The 17,042-nt window shown below is 39.2% G+C and overlaps 1 protein-coding gene across 7 annotated transcripts in view; it reads right to left on the reverse strand.

Moving 5' to 3' along the window:
- The window catches only part of BCAS3 (BCAS3 microtubule associated cell migration factor), a 344,583-nt gene that overhangs the window by 184,338 nt on the left and 143,203 nt on the right, over positions 1-17,042 (reverse strand). For all 7 annotated transcript variants that reach the window (XM_068415391.1, XM_068415388.1, XM_068415389.1 and 4 more), the window contains 3 exons: positions 6,473-6,573; positions 3,707-3,903; positions 2,311-2,408 (listed from right to left, as the gene is read on the reverse strand). In XM_068415391.1, coding sequence (XP_068271492.1) covers positions 2,311-2,408; positions 3,707-3,903; positions 6,473-6,573 — 396 coding nt within the window. The remainder of the gene's footprint in view (positions 1-2,310; positions 2,409-3,706; positions 3,904-6,472; positions 6,574-17,042) is intronic.

A 17,042-nucleotide genomic window follows, 5' to 3' on the forward strand; every position in this document is an offset into this window, starting at 1 on the left:
CAAACCTAAAAACGTATTTTCCAATAAATTTGTTTTCCATAAAGACTGTAAGCCATTTAGGGCATGCCTTGGTCTAGCAGGAAATGAGAATACTGACAGGAGGGGACTGTAACAGAAAAAATGCAATGTTGTACACAAACAGCATTTAAAATAAAATATTTAGATTCAGAGATGAGCTTAATGTAATTTTCTGCACATCTCAAAGGTGGGAAAAAAGAAGGTAAGCACAAAATACTCCCCTTTGTGGGGCTCTGTTACAAGAGCAGCACAAGATCTCAGAAAACAATGCATGTTTTTTTTTTCCTTGCATCTCCTTTACACTGTAACAGAATTCACACCCCTATACCATCACACATAATCTGGCACATCTATCCTAAATTTGGACAAATAATTTTTGCATGGGAAAGGACGAGGATCAGGCAATATGAAAACCGCAAATAGATGGTAAAGTCCCTGAATCAAAAATCAATTCAAATCCAAACTCTCTGGCAGTTAAGTTAAATAAAATATTGCTATCAGCATGTCCCTAACAAAATCCATGTATTGTTTATAAGAAACTTATGAGGTGTTATAACAAAACTGAGTCACTGCTGTACAGTAAATATATTTTCAGTGTCATAACAAGGTATACCATTGATTTTGGCAATTTTAATATGGACACACATGTTAAAGGCATTACCAATAGAGCTTCATCACATTCACATGAGCCATTTCATATTAAGGCCCCATCCACACTCCAGGAAAGGCTGTTTAGCTTACAAGAGGTACAGTCCTACGTGGTTCATTGTTTCTGTTGGTGATGGAATAACACAGTTTTAGAATGGGTTATAGCTACAGAGTCATTATATTTCAGAATTAATGCACAGCCCTGCTACAGGTAATAGAACTGCTCCGTTCATACACAAGAGGGAAAAACCCAACCCTGATAACCCAGATCTCGATCTGTATCAGCTGGCACAGTCACACTGGCAGTGAAGAACAGCTGTGCCATTAATCACTCTGCATCTGAAGAGTCACATACACAGACAGAAGCACTCCTATGATTCAAGCTTGTAACCTTTTAGGGGTAATAGGCATAGATGAACTAGTCCAAAAAATCATAAATGATGCATTTATGTTTTCTTCTGTATCAAACAATTATTTTCAAAATTACTTTGTCATGTCCTAAGACAAATAAAATTCTCTTTAAATAACCAGCATCAGATGTTTGCCTGAGCTCAGCGTGAGTTTAACAAGTTTTAAATACTTGAAAATTAAATTTATAATGACAATCCTCAATACCCAAAGTAAATGTAGTTATTATTGAACTCAGTTATAAACACATCTAAGAAATAACCTGGAATATCCAAATAAATTAATTTGGCAAACAATGCAATATCTTGGACTCAGAATTTATATCAATAGCAAACAGAGTCTGGAACAGGAGCTTTTGTTTTAACTCTCTTTAAAACAACCTTCAGAAACCAGTTTCTGTATGTGTTACAGTCTCTTTTTACAGTTTAACCTCAATCCAATCAGCAGTCTCCAGGGATTTTCAAATCGCTAAAGATTAAAATCCTCTCTGACTTGACTGTTTGACTAATGCTGTGTGTTTAATAATTCTACTTGTGAGAGATTTTATTTGACAAAATCCTGCTGTGTGGACCCTTCAGACGCTATACAGCTGTACTAGGATATAAAGCCCTGCTGTCCTTGTTTCTTTATACGGACTATATCCCACCACTGAGAAAAAAAGAAGAAAACTTTATAGTACATACATTACTCTGTTGATATTAACATAACCACTGTAGTATTAAATTTACACACTCTTTTAGAGCAGAGTAGTGAAAATGTGCCTATTACACAAACATTAGATAAACTATCCTGTTGTCTTGACTGTTCACAGAAATCAATTACATTTATGATTACATTTCAATGAAAGCTATTTTATAAATGAGATGGAACTGTAATATTCTATGCTTTAGGCATTCATTAATAAAAGCATTTCAGTGTTACTATTTGCAAACGTTCTGCTTTTTAGTCTAGGCAGTTTTTAGCATTTTGTAGCTCATGTTAATGTAAATATTGTGTTCATAACTTACCACAACGCTGTGACTTCAGATTTGAGTGGTAAGAGGCAAAAAAAATTCATCATTATGGTAGCTTTCAGTAAGTATTTGTATAAAACAGCACTTACCCTATTGCGCAGCTGAAAATCATGATATCCTTTTAAGTATACGGCAATGGTTAGTAAACATGTTACCAGACAAAAAAAGACAAGATTGATGAATGCCATGAATATCAAAGAAACCAAGAAATCAATATTTCTACCTGAGGTAGCATCAATCACTGTTGAAACTCCTCTGCGATCAGAGACTGGACGTGAGGACCCCGGCATGCTAACAGGTTCTGAGCGAACTGGCTGAATCCTAAAGAAGAAGTTAGAGTTACCACCTGTGTCAAAATCGTTGCTCATGAGGGCTGTAATTAAATCACCAACCTGAATCAGCTGAACCAATTAAGCAACTATTTATTTTTAAATCAGCCAACTGTTGAACAGTTGTTTTCCTTTGCTTTGTGGAGCCAAGATCTGGATAACCCATCCAGAGACAGACTGAGTGAGACTCTACAGAAAGTGAGTAACCCCAAACTCTGTCTCAGATGTGAGCTCTCAGAAAGCCTCAAAGGAAAAAGCTCACCCTACCCAAACTGGTTACAAAGCCTCTATGGGCCTCCTGAACAGCAGCACTTTCTTTGTCAGTTTAGTAACTGTCTATTCCTTTTGTAACATATATCTATATTTTTTTTTTTAAACTTCTGCTTTCTTTCTGCATATGTACACACACATACAATAAAAAAAATAACGTATTTGACAGCTATATCCTTACTTGTGGGAGTAATTACATGCAAGGAGAAATCACACACTTCAAAACCACATATTTTCAGTTCAAGGACAATCTGCCCAGTTTTAATGGGATTAGTCATATTATCCACCTCTCTTGTTTTACTCATAAGAGTTTCAGACAGAGTCCCAAACAATCCAAGTCCATACCACAGAACTTTGGACTTCAAATCACATGCAGAGTCAGAAGCATGGAAACTCGTTAAATCTTGAAAGTTACTGGACAGGACACAGAAACACATGGTGCATAAAACACTTCTACAAAATTACCAGCTATCAGTAAATATAAACCCACATTTACCTTCACTCTCCTTCCTTCCCTTCCCTAGGCCCACCCCCTGCCCCCAGTTCCAAATCAGCCCATGTCCAAAACCAGATGAATTAAATACATGAAGAAGAATTACAAGGAAGGAAGCAAAGGAAGGGAAAAAAAAACCAGGGAGGGGAAAAACGTTTCAGAAGTTCACTTACTGTTCCAACACACTGACCGCTTCACAGTCAGCATCTAAATCTATGGCATAAAGCTCCCACCCACGTCTGAGAAAATGGATCTATTGAGCAACGTAGAAACTGTGAAAGCCAAGAGGACGCGGAGCAAGGCCACTGGACTTTGTACTCCTTTCACTGTCATTTACCCAGGAAGGGGCAGCAAAAACGATCCTAAGGTGCTTGGCCTGGATGAATTTTTACCGTTGTCGAGTCACATGCTCTTCTACGACTTGATGAAAACTACTACACGTTCTACACAGATGGCCTCATTTAAGCATGAGGCAAGTTATTCACACAACAAATGGGAAACAGCTTGGAAATTGATTTTATTTTTACCTGAGACTGTTGAGATCAAGATCATCTGTGTCAAAGTCCAGAAGAGGCTGCGGGGTATCACTTGGCCCATGCGACTGGAGCACTGAAGAGCTGGATGAAATGACGGTCGTTTGGCCTGAGGGATGGATTGTTTTGAACTGGAACTGTGGGCCCATCCACAGGCGTCGATGAGGCCCTGTGTGAGTCACTATTTCGACCTGTGGGAAGATGTGGAAATGCTTAACAAAAACCTGCACTATGCTGAATGGTCCCTTCAGTACACTGAGCCCCAGAATCCTGCTGTTCTCAAGCAAAAAGTGTTTTGTGCCATCGCTTTGGAGGAACGCTGAACAAGGGAAAATTCAGAATGCCTTTGCTAGAGAGAGATGCTCTAGCCAAAGCCAAGAGCTTCTTGAGGAGCCTTGAAAGTCCTTGATCCACCAGCATGAGGACATCGCACCCCAGTTCTTAAACTGTTCTGAAGACCAGCACTCCATCCTGGCTATCACTTCACCTGACCCTGTTCATTCCTCCCCTTGCCATTAAGAAATACACGTTATAACGTGACTGCTAAAAAGCTTCCCTTGTGGTGCAACAAACAGGGAACACATTTCCGTCTGCATCTACACGGAGTAGACAGAGGAACAGAAGGTACCTCCCCCAGACAACCTCAATCCTGACCGGGTCAAGGGATGCACTTTTTCAAAGCAAGCTGTTACAGCTTTGTTACGGCTGCTTTCTAAAGGTTCACACATTAAACGGCGCTGCTGCACATGGAGATAGTGTGAACAGTATTTCAAACCAAAGCTCGTGATTACTGCTGGCGTATCTGAGGATATCGCTGGCAGAGACCATCTTGCTGGAAAGCAACAAGGTTTGTCCCAGAGAGCAACGTGAAGTGTGCTGTGAGACACTGAACAGCCCAGGTCACACTCGTTACTATGCAGATGTCATATAAACACATAGGTGCAACACATGGAGTTTAGAAGGGCAGCTACACACACACACACACACACACACATACATATTAATTCAACCAGAATTCCAACAATTAAAATAGAAGGGTGTTTGCTTGCAATGAACAACTACATATTCATTAAATAATAGGTGTATATGAGATATGTAGCTGTATGTATGTTTATGCATAGACACAAATACAGGCACAGAAGCTTCTCGGTTCCATGCCTACTTCCAAAAGGCACAGAGACTACAGGTGGTGTGTCTAAAACAATAATTTCAACACTTCAGTTTTTCCTCCAGGTATTGGCTCCCAGTGAGAGTCTAAATACGCGCTTTCGAAAAGTAAGTTATTTCAGTAAATGAAGCATCCAAAATATTTTTAAAATGTCTTTTCACGCTGATAAATATAAACCTGATGAGTATCGGTTCTGGCAAACTCTTAAATAAGTCAACTATAGGAATGCAAACAACCGTGAAAATTTAAGATGGTAACATTGTTGGAAACGTCTATGATCAGGAAAATTGGGTCTTGTAAATAAAAGGGTAAACAAAGCATAAGTCTTCTGAAATACGATTTTAAAAATCAAAAAGAGCCTTTAAAGATCAAAAGAAGAAATATGAAATGAAAATATTAAGCTCTGGTGAACTCATACTTTTAAGATGACAAAAATAGACTATTAAATTTCTATCAATGTCTGCTAAAACAATGATCGGCTTCACTGCAAAAATGCAATTATTGAGGAAATTCATGAAAATATATTTTTGTATATGTAGGACAGATGTATTCTAGTAGCGATTCTTAACTCTTTAAGAAGCGATTTTAAACAAGGGATAATGTTGTTCTAAGTTCTCTGCTAATGCAAGACGAGAAATGCACGGCCTATTTAGTGCTATTTCCATCTTTGCATTTATCTTGGCGTAACTCAGACTGACTGTGGACTTTTCTGTAGCAAGTAGCTTTTATGTAGCAGTGTAAATTAGGCCACAGATAAAGTAATCTGTATATTTTAAGCTTGAAACCATCAGTGTCACAGAGCCGAGAGGTAAACAGATGCCTTTGCAATTTTACTGAGGCTACGGCCAGATGTTCCTATTCACTCTCCTGTTGTGTGCAGGACAAACATATTGTATCTACTTCACACTGACAGCACACATTACCCACTGTTCCAATTGAAAAGTTGAAGTGAAGGGCAGTGTTTTTTCACTGCATGCTGTTACTGTTGATAACAACACTTTAATTTTGAAAAACATACTTGCACTTTAGGCTTAATCTAAAGTGGCTTGCTTAGAGAATGCTAGCATCTTCCTGCTCAGAAGAGCTATCATCACTCTTATCACTTAGCAAAAATTAAACATTCCGGAAGAATTCTCTGCATTATCTGTGTTCTGTGACATCACTTGGGATTTTTTTTTTCTTATAAATATATTTAGTCCTCTAGAGGGATAGATGTGATGAAGTTCAAGCAGTCTTAAGTTCCTTTGACATATCTTCCAAGAACTAGTAATGAACCAACCCCCACAAGGTAGGTTTACCTTACTCTCTTTTTCCTGAGGTCACCCACTACACCAGAAAGCCACCAGAACAGTAAAATAAGCTAAACCATCCAAACAGTGCTGGAGAGGAGGGGTGGAAAACTACAGGTGAAATCTTGGTAAAGACCATCCAATTCATACCACGTTAAGTCAGGAGTGAGGTCAGTTTTACACACAGCAACACCCACGGCCTACTGGAAGCTTACTTTCCTTTTTGAGGAAAATGGTGACTTTTACTCCCAGTGGGTACGTTAGCGTTCCATCCCTGAACTGGAACGCCCCCAGACAGTGTACCTGTGAAAGCCACTCTTCATCCTCCTGCCCGCTGTGGTCAGATGCTAAGCTGTCGTACGACTCGTGTCGAGTGATGGGTCCAGGGCTCCCTGGTGGAACCACTGCGAAAAACAGAAAACTGAAAAATCAGATTTACTGTTAAATGCTTTTTGAAAAAGCTTTTTCAGTAAGTTATTGGTACAGCAATGTATATATTTTCCTAAATCTCTGACAATATGTTGCAGTACAGAAAGAGCTCAAATATTGACATCAAAAGGGATGGAAAGATTTCTGTTCTGTGACATGAATGTACACATACAGCCACTACGGTAACCCAAACGGCTCTTCTCCTTTTAACATTAATTACTGAATGAACATACAGAACAGGGGCCTGTTGGAGCCCTGGATTCCGTACCAATAAACCATACCCACTCTGAGGGAAGAGCAGACACCACAAAAGCAAGAAGCAAATGCAACAATGGTATTTTTACCTTGGTAAAACAAGAGAGTTTTATGCTATAGCACTAAGATACCAGACAATCCTAAAATTAGAACCAATATTTTTACATTCACATAATCTAAAAATGACTTGGTTTTTAAAACTGATTTTTAAAAACTGTATTATTACAGGGTTGACCTTTATGTGTCAAGTTTCCATTCACTACAAATTTTTACAGTCGTGTTGTAAACCCCTAATAATAGGAGTTTATAATGGCAAAGCAGACACAATTGTAACCATAAATACAGAACGGCGCCTCTGTAATATAAACAGCACAGGGTTTTCATAAATCCATACACTATATGAAATACCGGGATTTTCATCCTGTTTGTATAAGGGGGTATCTGAACCCCAGCTCAGCTACAGAGCCATTTCTAACACCTCTGTATCGCAGCGTGTCCTTATTCTGAAACCTCCAATATACTAAATTCAGCTCAGGGCCTAACTTACTGACGAATTAAAGTGCTATATAAATTGGGACAGATTCTTACAAAGTGTCAGTTTTTTCCCCGTGAGACACTAGGCGTCTGCCATACCCATTGCAATCAATACTCTGTGCCTGCACCTATGTGTACATACACCCCCCCCCACCACAGACCTTATTCCAGCATCGTGTGTTCAGCAGTTTCCACGATAATATAGAAACTACATTCACCCGCTTCATTACACCCGTGACAGATCTAATTCAATGACTTACGGATGTGTCTGTCTAGCCCATAGCAAACTCCTATTAGGAAAATACACGTACCTGCCTGGATTACAAGCAGCTGACGATTCACAGTAAATACCTCAATATGAAACAGTAATGCCCCCACTCCTTCCTTACCGGTAAAGTTTATCCTTGAAACCGATGAAACAAACCCATTATTTCCACATGTTTTGCTGTCGCCCAAATCTTCCCCCTATCTCCTGCCTCCCCTACAATAAATTCTACCGACTGCAGCCATGCCTGTTGCTGAGGGCCCAGCTGATCAGCTGCAGGCTTTCCTGTTATTGAACGCCGCTAACAAACTGTTCATGACTCTAGCAGATGTTTTTGCTTTCAAACCAACAGGAACTTTATGGACTGTTCTGCATTTTTTTTTGTTCTTTCTATCCCAGGGGCAACTACTAGAGCTGTCAAGATTAGGGAAGCTGCTACTCAGAGAGTAGCTGCAAGAACGCTAGCCCAGGGAGCAGCACCCACCCTGCTTTGTCACCGTACTTCTCCCTGGCGTAAAACTCTTACATTTTACTGGAGATTCAAGATGGCTTTAGAGTGAAAAAGAAATTCAAATTTAAGAAGAGTTTTGGTCCTACGCTGTACGCCTTTTCCTGAGGAATCACAGCTTTGCACAGGTTTGGCAGCAACACACGTTCCAGCGCAGCTTCAGCCCGCAGCATTAACTCTTTGTACCGCAAAGTGACGACATGCTGAATTCCACGAAAAAGCTCTGCCTTAGAGTTCACCAGCAGGGCAACAGTGATAAAGCCTTAGCTGAGGTCAAACCTCAGTAATTTATTTTGCTATTTAATAAAATAGCATTTCTGTACCACACCTATCACAAAAGCAGGCATTTACAGCGAGTCTGGTTTTGATAGCAGGATCCCGTAACGACGGTCCCAGCCTTACCGCAGGCAAAGCAAGCCCTCCTCCCCCTGCCCTCGGTGGGAGCAGGCAGTGTTCAGTGAGATATGACCTTATCAGCCAAGCGATCCTTGCTGGAGATCTGCCATCCCTCTACTGCTTATTACAGACTTACACATGGTCATTTTTTTTAAGTTAAAAATAGCCTTGAAGTTACAGAAACAAATACGTCCTAAAAATGTAAAACTGATTGTTTCTTCATTTCTGGGTCACACACCTCTTGCATCGGTATCAAGTTCCAAGATGAGATTAATTTAAGCCGGGAGGGACATTTCCAGGAATTTGAGCTCAAAAGTAATCTTTTATCTTCCAGCTTAATTCTTTGAAAATCTGAAATCACACAGGAAATTATGGCAGCCTCTTACACACCAGCAAAGCTATTCTTATGCTACAACACAGAGTTTTTTCAGTTTCCAAAGGATTTCACTATAATGCAGGATAGCAAATAATAAAATTCAAATTCTTCAAAAGCTTTGCAGCAAGTAGTATTTTTTCTTGCACTCCCGTAATTTCTCTTTCATTGGGAAGAAGTCACAAATGGCACACACACAGACAAGGAGCAAGCAAGCTCTCGTTGCACAGAGATATTTTACTGGCAATTGCAGGTGTTTTGTACCTTCCTAAAATGATAAATTCAATGCTTTGTGTCTGAGCTATGCCAATTTTTAACTTTTTTCTATTCTTACACCAACAACTGGAACAAACGCATATCAAATACCAGAATGCAACTGAGTTTGTTTAATCCAGAAATACACAAATAGGCAGAAATTTGTACAATTACCCGTGGAGTGAAAAAGTACAAAGAAAATAAGTGTTTATTAAAAATCTAAGGTGAGAATTAGAACATACAACTTTTGTTTATGCAGTATAACAGGACATGAGTTTCTAAACCCCACTTATAAATGCAAAAAACCCTCCATAAGCAAGAATTCAAGGTCACTTTTTAAAAACTGGAGTGCTACCTACAGCAAAAATCAGAGCTTTGCTATAAATATTTGGCAAGGGGCAAAAAACATCTTTCAGCTGCTCAAAAATAATAGCAGCACCTTTAATCTCTGTCCTCCTTCACGTGAAAAGTGATCTGCATCAACTCGAACTCTGGCACAGATGCCTGTCCCTCCATCCTGACTAGCTCCACTGAAACACTCCACATTTAACCAAGGAAAAACAGAATCTCAGCAAAAACTGTTGTTCTTCATTGCCTTTCATGACTCGAACACTGGCATCTCATTTTCTACCCTCAAAATCAAAGGTGTGGGTGCTTACCCATAAGCTAAGGTAAATTGTTAAAGTTTACAGACTCCCTTCTCTGCAGTTACAGGACTAATCTTACTACTATATTGAAGAAACATTATTAAAGGCAGGGGTCTGGAAAAAAAACATATTACAAATTTAATCATTTGTGTGATAATTGTTAGCACTAGGAGAACTGCACAGAAGTGCCTGTGGAGACAAAAGTTTCAACACAAGCCAAAACAAAGGCTGAAATCCAGCTGAGCTGATATTCCTCTGGAGCTCCTGGACCTGACTCACACAGTTCAATGATTAAGTATGAAAAAACCCCATTTTTTTTTGAAACTTTGCCATGATATTTAGTGGCAAATAAAGAAAACAAACAATTTATATTAACCTCAAATAATTTGCATGGGCATCCCTGACACGTGAGCAAGACCTAGACAAACACACATGCTTGATGAATACTGGAATTAACAAACAGTGGTTTTGTTCCTAGATGGGCTAATTATACAATAAATACCTAGACCTAAGACAAATCTTCATTCATTCAAAGATTATAAATTGTCATCTTTCAGCAGCAAAGAAGTGTTGGAACAAAGAAACACTACAGCTCAATTGTAGTGTGCGCACTTATGGTTTTAATTTGTGAACAATAAATCATTAGTTTTACTTAGTCTTGTGCACTTCTTGAACCAAAAGGTTTTAATTTTCTCATTTATATAAATAAGCTTTACACAATTCAATTTAATTGAGAGTTATATATGAAATTCCCAATGTGCTCTTCTCCAAGGGATGTATGTTTGTCCAAATTAAGAGCAAAGACATTTGCAGACTATAAAGACTATTTGTTCTGTGCTGTCTGCCGTACACACGCCTGCAGACACCCAGAGAGCTTTCCTTTATTTCAACTGAATACACAAAATTGGAAATAATAATTTGAAATAAGGTTCTAAAATCTAGTAGAAACAGAAACAATGTACTCTTAATTAATTCATTATGACTGAAGTCTATCCTGTGTCCACGTGCAGTCTCTAGTGATGTCCATGGCAAACAGGTATGCAGAATAAAAATTACATATCCCTTGGTTTCCTACAAATCACATGCTAACATCTGATTTTGATGCTTCTTCTGTGGTTCCTAAGTTATACCTAAAATGATTATAGGTGGTTTAGAGACCTGAGGTAATCACATGCTTGTCAACAAGCTTCAGGAATAGTTCTCTTAAAAGTAAACTCCACAATTTGAATGATTTACTTCATGCTGCTTCGGGAACTTCTGGAGCATTAGTTACATCGTGTTACCCGTGACAAGTAGAATGTGACAGTCCTGGTTTAGGTCTACATGCAGCCACTTCAAATTCAACAGGTTCACCTTTTTTCCATCTTATAGATGTGATCTCACTTCCATCAGAGGCTGGTTTCGGTATCCCACAAGCAGATTTGCCATGAAGTTCAAGTCCAACAACTGCTTAGCGAGTTTTACTGCGTGCATGTTCCTAAATCTTCTCTCACAGCACAGAGCTCTGTGCCTGCTGGCTTTACCTCTGCTCAAGTTTGACAAGAAAGTGAAGACCAGATTTTCATTTTAGACAGAAGGCTTACAGCCATGTTTAAAATAAACTGTTTGTAGTTTGGTGATATGCTCTATGTATTTTTACTCGTGGCTATATGTTACTGAACAAAGTTCTGGGTTTAATGCGTTTTTCAGCTTGTAAACTTCTACAGGAGCATGCCAGGCAAATTAAAATATCCTCTTTTACCCAAAACTTCTCCCCACTCATTTTTTTCCCCCGTTAGGACTTTCTGATATTCTTATATGCATAAACATCACAAAGTTAAGCTAAAACCCCTGTAAACCAGGAGTTTAGCCAGCCTAACAGTTATTTCACACCACCAATTGACTTATAGATTTATTCATTCATTATTTGTATATTGCCCACAGTTTATTAGGTGCTTTATAGACCATCCGTTCTCTGCAGCAGCACTTTAATCTTAAAGGAACAGGCAGGTCTGCAATCAGGATATGAATTCTCCTTAGATTTTCCCAGCTATGATGACTGCTTTACTTGCTCCTTACTTTACACTGGTCTGATAGACAACAGCCTGGCATTTTTTTTCCCCTAAAAGGTGCTGATTTGGTGTTCAGGCTTCACCACTACTCCTGGTTGCAATGCAAGACTGGTTTACATTCACTGTGCTGAACTCCAGCTTCCTTTTCGAAAGCTCCCATAGGAAACCAGTTAAGTACAATGAACATTTAAAGCTGGGCAGAGCTAGAACCTGATATCACCCACAGTATGGAGCATCTTAAGGCTGTTCAACACTTTAAACGCTCAGACTGTGAGCAGACTACCGGTTCTGTACCAAAGGATAACATATATATTCTTTCCTGAGTTAAAGAATAATTTCAACTGCACGAACCTATGGTGAAATCCATCTCATGGCCATCTTTAAAGAATTATGGAAGAGGTAACTATTTCTATAATTCACTGACTTCAAAAGTATGTTTGACATTATTGTCGGGAAAATTATGTTAACCATGGATTACTGTTACAATCAAAGTATGTAGTGAGAAGTCAAGAGGCTTAGTAGTAAATTTTCAAAGCGGTGCGTGGGGATTTACCCGTTTGACTCCCATTAACGTCAATAGGAGTCGCGCGGCTAAATCCCTGTACACTGCTTTGAAAACTGACCCCTTCGTGTTGATGGACCCCGCTCTAAGAAGTTCCAGATGACCATGTAAGAATAGTAAAGAAGTATTTCAGCATGTGCCCTTGTTCATTATTGTTGTTTGTACACATCTGAAAGTATTTTAATTCCTATACGCGGGGCTGTTTCCAGCATTTAGTTTATAAAATATGGATTAAGATGGGCAAGTACTGAGTAATCTGATGAAGCCACGCACATGCCCAGGTGTATATATGCACCAAAAACTTCACACATAGTGCCAGCACCCAATACACCTTACAGAGGTCATTTTTATCCACCTCGTCTATATTATTTCACAAACACCAATTATGGCTGAAGAACGTATCATGATTTACTCCACTGCTCATGTGCAACGATGCAGCTCTTTCATGAACTGACATCTGCCCTGTTCCTATTTACCCCAATCAGTCCTATGCTCAGTCAGAAATTAAATTTGCTTCCCTTTACCACTTAATCCTGTTTCCTGCAGGGAGCAGGAAGTGCAGGTTACAGTTTTAGGGAAACTCAGCTTTCCCTTAAAAAAATACCATGAACCACAATTTCATTAGAAACATCTTTTCTGGAACAGGAAGGTGATCCAGATTAGTTTGCAATCTGTTACGCCTCCAAGTGTAAGAAGCAAACCTGAAAATTCCATTTTCATTGTTTGTGACTACTGCCAGAATCCCCCAAATACATGTAACAATTCTGTAACAGAAATGTGTGCTTGGAATCAGTTTCACTGGAAATTTTTTAACTGTAGTCATAAAATACATATAAAAATATAATATATTTATGAATTATATATATTTAAGATCTGCTACAGTTTTAAACACAGTAAAAAATTCCAAATATGAAATATTTTTAAATTGCCAAAATTCTTCCACAAACTATTTTACTTGTATCACTTATATGTTCATATATATACACACTCATATTTTCATTTAGTATTTGGAGAGAATACATGAGTCAAGATAAACACTTAAGAATGAATTTTCTGAAATTCTGAAACTCATTTTTCTGTATAGAAACATCCTCAAAATTTCAAGGAATTCTAAATTTTTCCCCAGGGATCTGGATTTTTACAGGACATCTGCACAACTCCTTTGAATCTACTGATGCAGACACCTAGGAAGTTCTTTTAAAAAGTTTGTTGTATTCTTTTATTATATGGCAGTAACAAAGTAGAATTTTGTGAAAATGATACACTAGCTAGAGGCAATGTCAAGAATAATAATGACAAACTGAGAATCTAGAAAACATATAAAAACAATTCCCATCTGGATAATAAAGTTAAACACATGTACCCAAGTAAGTACATGAAATCTCAGCTGTGCGCTGGTTGTACACAAAACACCGACGTAACAACACGACGCAGTTTCCCATCTTTAAGTGGACTGGGCAAACAACTAACCAAGGGTTAGCTGAGACGTCCTTGCTGAGAACAGGGGGAAAAACCTGGCAGAACCATCGAAATGTAACACGTCGTGTGATCAGGGACTACTCAGTCTACCCCGAGGCTGGTTTTACCTCCGCTCAGCACAGATGAAGCTGCCTGCCCTGCCATGCCCATCTCGTCACGCCGACCCTTCACGAACGGTGTGTACTTTCCTGCAGTTTTAAGCCCATAACACTCAACTGACACAATTCTGCGGCAGGGCCCTCATCTGTGGTGCACAGGTACATCTGAAAGGCCAGTACTTTAGGCAATATTCATACAATCAATACATAAAAATGGTGTCAGTTTAAAATGTTAACCCACACACCACGGCTTGTTCCAACTGCTCTCCAGGCTTCACAGCACGGCAGCTCATATAAACTCACGTGGGCTTCACCCACGCCAGGGTAAGGCCAGGGAGCTTTGTTTAGATAGCCTTCATCGGCAGGTTACGTTCAACTGGCCAACTTTGCTGTGAAGTGCTAGCAGTGCTGCTGCAGAACCAGTAAAGCCCAGCAGAGACACCGCAACGGGCAGCTGAGAGCACTGACTGCAGAAACTGCTCCAAACTCGCGGCTGACCGTGGCCATGCAGAGATGTCACAGAAACAGAGCAAAAAGGCTTTGAACACCTCGTAACTACACGATAGCGTAATTGTTGTTACAGAACAGGCTCTGGTTTTGATTAGTTTTATTATTTGAAATCGAGCTCTGTTGTGATAGACATTGAACATGCACATAGCAAGATGCTGCTCTTGCCCCGCAGAACATACTACGTACACACACGTTATAGTTATGTACGTAGGGGGTATGTACCATAACATATATTCTTTCATATTAGTGAGAGAGAAAGAATACACTATTATTTATGCACACACAAAAGAGTGCAAGAAGAAAAACAGAGGTAGAAGGCTGGGAGGTGGTGGAACACTAAATATAATTATCAGTCCCAGTTCATTAGCCTGTTATCAGACCACCACCACACTCTGCTGCACATGGAGAAGGGCCTGCAGACCAGAATGACCAGATTCCTCACTGTGTGCGCCCGCTGTAACGCATACAGCAGCAGTTTGGCTATGGTTACATGCCTCATAGCTTGTTTTTCACAGCATCTGTCTTCATAGCACATATTCACACAGTTATTTAATACACTCTCTACTCTTACTCTCAGTCCTGCTTTCCACTGCACAACATTCACTAGCTCTAGGTATGGAATTTTTATTTCCATCAATGGAATGTATGAAAGGAATATAAAATAGGCCATAAAGAACCGCAATGTTGCTTAGAGACAAAAGTCTTGCTCAGTGTACAGAGCTTTCATTACAGGGAGCAGGAAGTGCAAACATGACGGCAGAGTTACAGAGATTATCTGTATAAATTGTGTTATCATTTAGCCCAAACAAACAGTGAGGAAAGGCTAACTCCCTCCCTTTGAAGACAATGAATAGTTACTAAGTTTGTCTTCTCAGGAAAGTCATTTTCAGTAAAACGCAAGATATGTACAACAGTTGGTCCAGAAATGAAAATCTGTTGTAACAGCCAAAAGTCAAAGGCAGCTATAAATACAGACCTTAATCTTTTCAAGAATCCCTTAACAAAGTCTATAAAACTGATTATATCTTCAGGCCTAACTCAAGTGCAAATTCTTACTCAGAAATAAGTAACAGCCCTGCAAGTATTACTTGGAGACCAGTACAGGAACAAAGCATGAGAATACAGAGCACTGGTTCAAATCCTACCGTGGTGGAATACGAATTACACTGCATTTAGAATAAACATTCAACGAGACAGCAGAAGCCTCAGCTATGTGTCCATTTTTCTGAGAGAGAAACAATTTCCAGAAGCGGTCAGACTGGGATAAAGAAACACTGCATCACTCCTTTTAACACAACAGAAATGGTCTTTGATTATTTAAAAGCCAATTGCAAAGATCTGTCTTCGAAACCTCCTATTGGAGGTTTAATAGCAAAGAGGTGCAAGTACACTTACCAGCAACACTACAGTAAAGTAGAGACTTTTGTTTTAACAAAATCTATATTTATACGATTACATTTCCTATGGTTGAGGGCAGCTGTAATTAATGGATTTCCCTCCTTCCCCTAATGCAGTCATTTGTCAATTTAAACACAGAATGTCCAATCAATTTTGATGTATTTAGTAAGCAATTTGTCAAAAAGGACTGCATACCAGTTAATATATTAATTCTTGTCTTTGGCCTGCTTCTGACAACTGCAGGTCATCTCCATGAAATTGGTCCTGATGAGCCAAAACTCTTGCCTGGAATGCGAAGGTGCCCTTTCCAGAGCCAGAGGAGAGCAATCATGTCTCATTTTGTTCAATACCTTTTTTCAGCTGTTTTTGGTCTGAGTTCAAGTTTTTTTCATTAATGTGTTAATTGTCCACATTTCAGGTATCTCAACCACAGCCCATTCCTCCAGTGCAATGAAAAAGTGAATTCAAGGAGGAGGGGTAAGGAAGAAAGGAAATAAGAAGTATGAAATGAGGCTGTAAGACTTTCTGCTGTTATGCAGTTACCTATTTTCAATGCAATTCCTTTATTTACCATGCACGTCTGGTTGAATTCAAACACTCAAAAATGGAAGGTACAGAAGTCAGACAAAGGAAACAGGAGTTAAGTCAATCAAATATATAAGACTTTGGGTTAGGGTAATATAGAGAAAAGTATTCATTAGAAAAAAACCTGAACACAAACAGATTTTCATGGACATGAAAAGCACATCTGAACAGCATGCCTCAAGAGTTTATACTACAAGAAGCACGTTAATTCCTGAGTACTAAATAGCAGGAAGCATGTAGTATTGAAAGAATAAATAATGACAAATCTTGGCAATTCTCTGAAGAAAGCCACGTCCTTTACCTTGCAAGTTCCTCCAAGAAACCCTCCTATGTATGCAGTGCCTCGCACAACTCTCCTCCCACCGTCACGTCTGCTATGACAGTCTACCTATTCCAGGTGATGGTATTTATGTTATAGGAAAAACACTCAGGAAGAATAAAATGTGACTACATTTCCTTCCTCTGTTGTGATTAGATTTAGAAGTTGCTCAGAAGCCAGGCAAATAAAGAGGGAATACTAGAGACACA

This window comes from Nyctibius grandis, chromosome 18 (assembly GCF_013368605.1).
Source record: "Nyctibius grandis isolate bNycGra1 chromosome 18, bNycGra1.pri, whole genome shotgun sequence".
In the NCBI taxonomy this organism is placed as follows: Eukaryota; Metazoa; Chordata; class Aves; order Nyctibiiformes; family Nyctibiidae; genus Nyctibius; species Nyctibius grandis.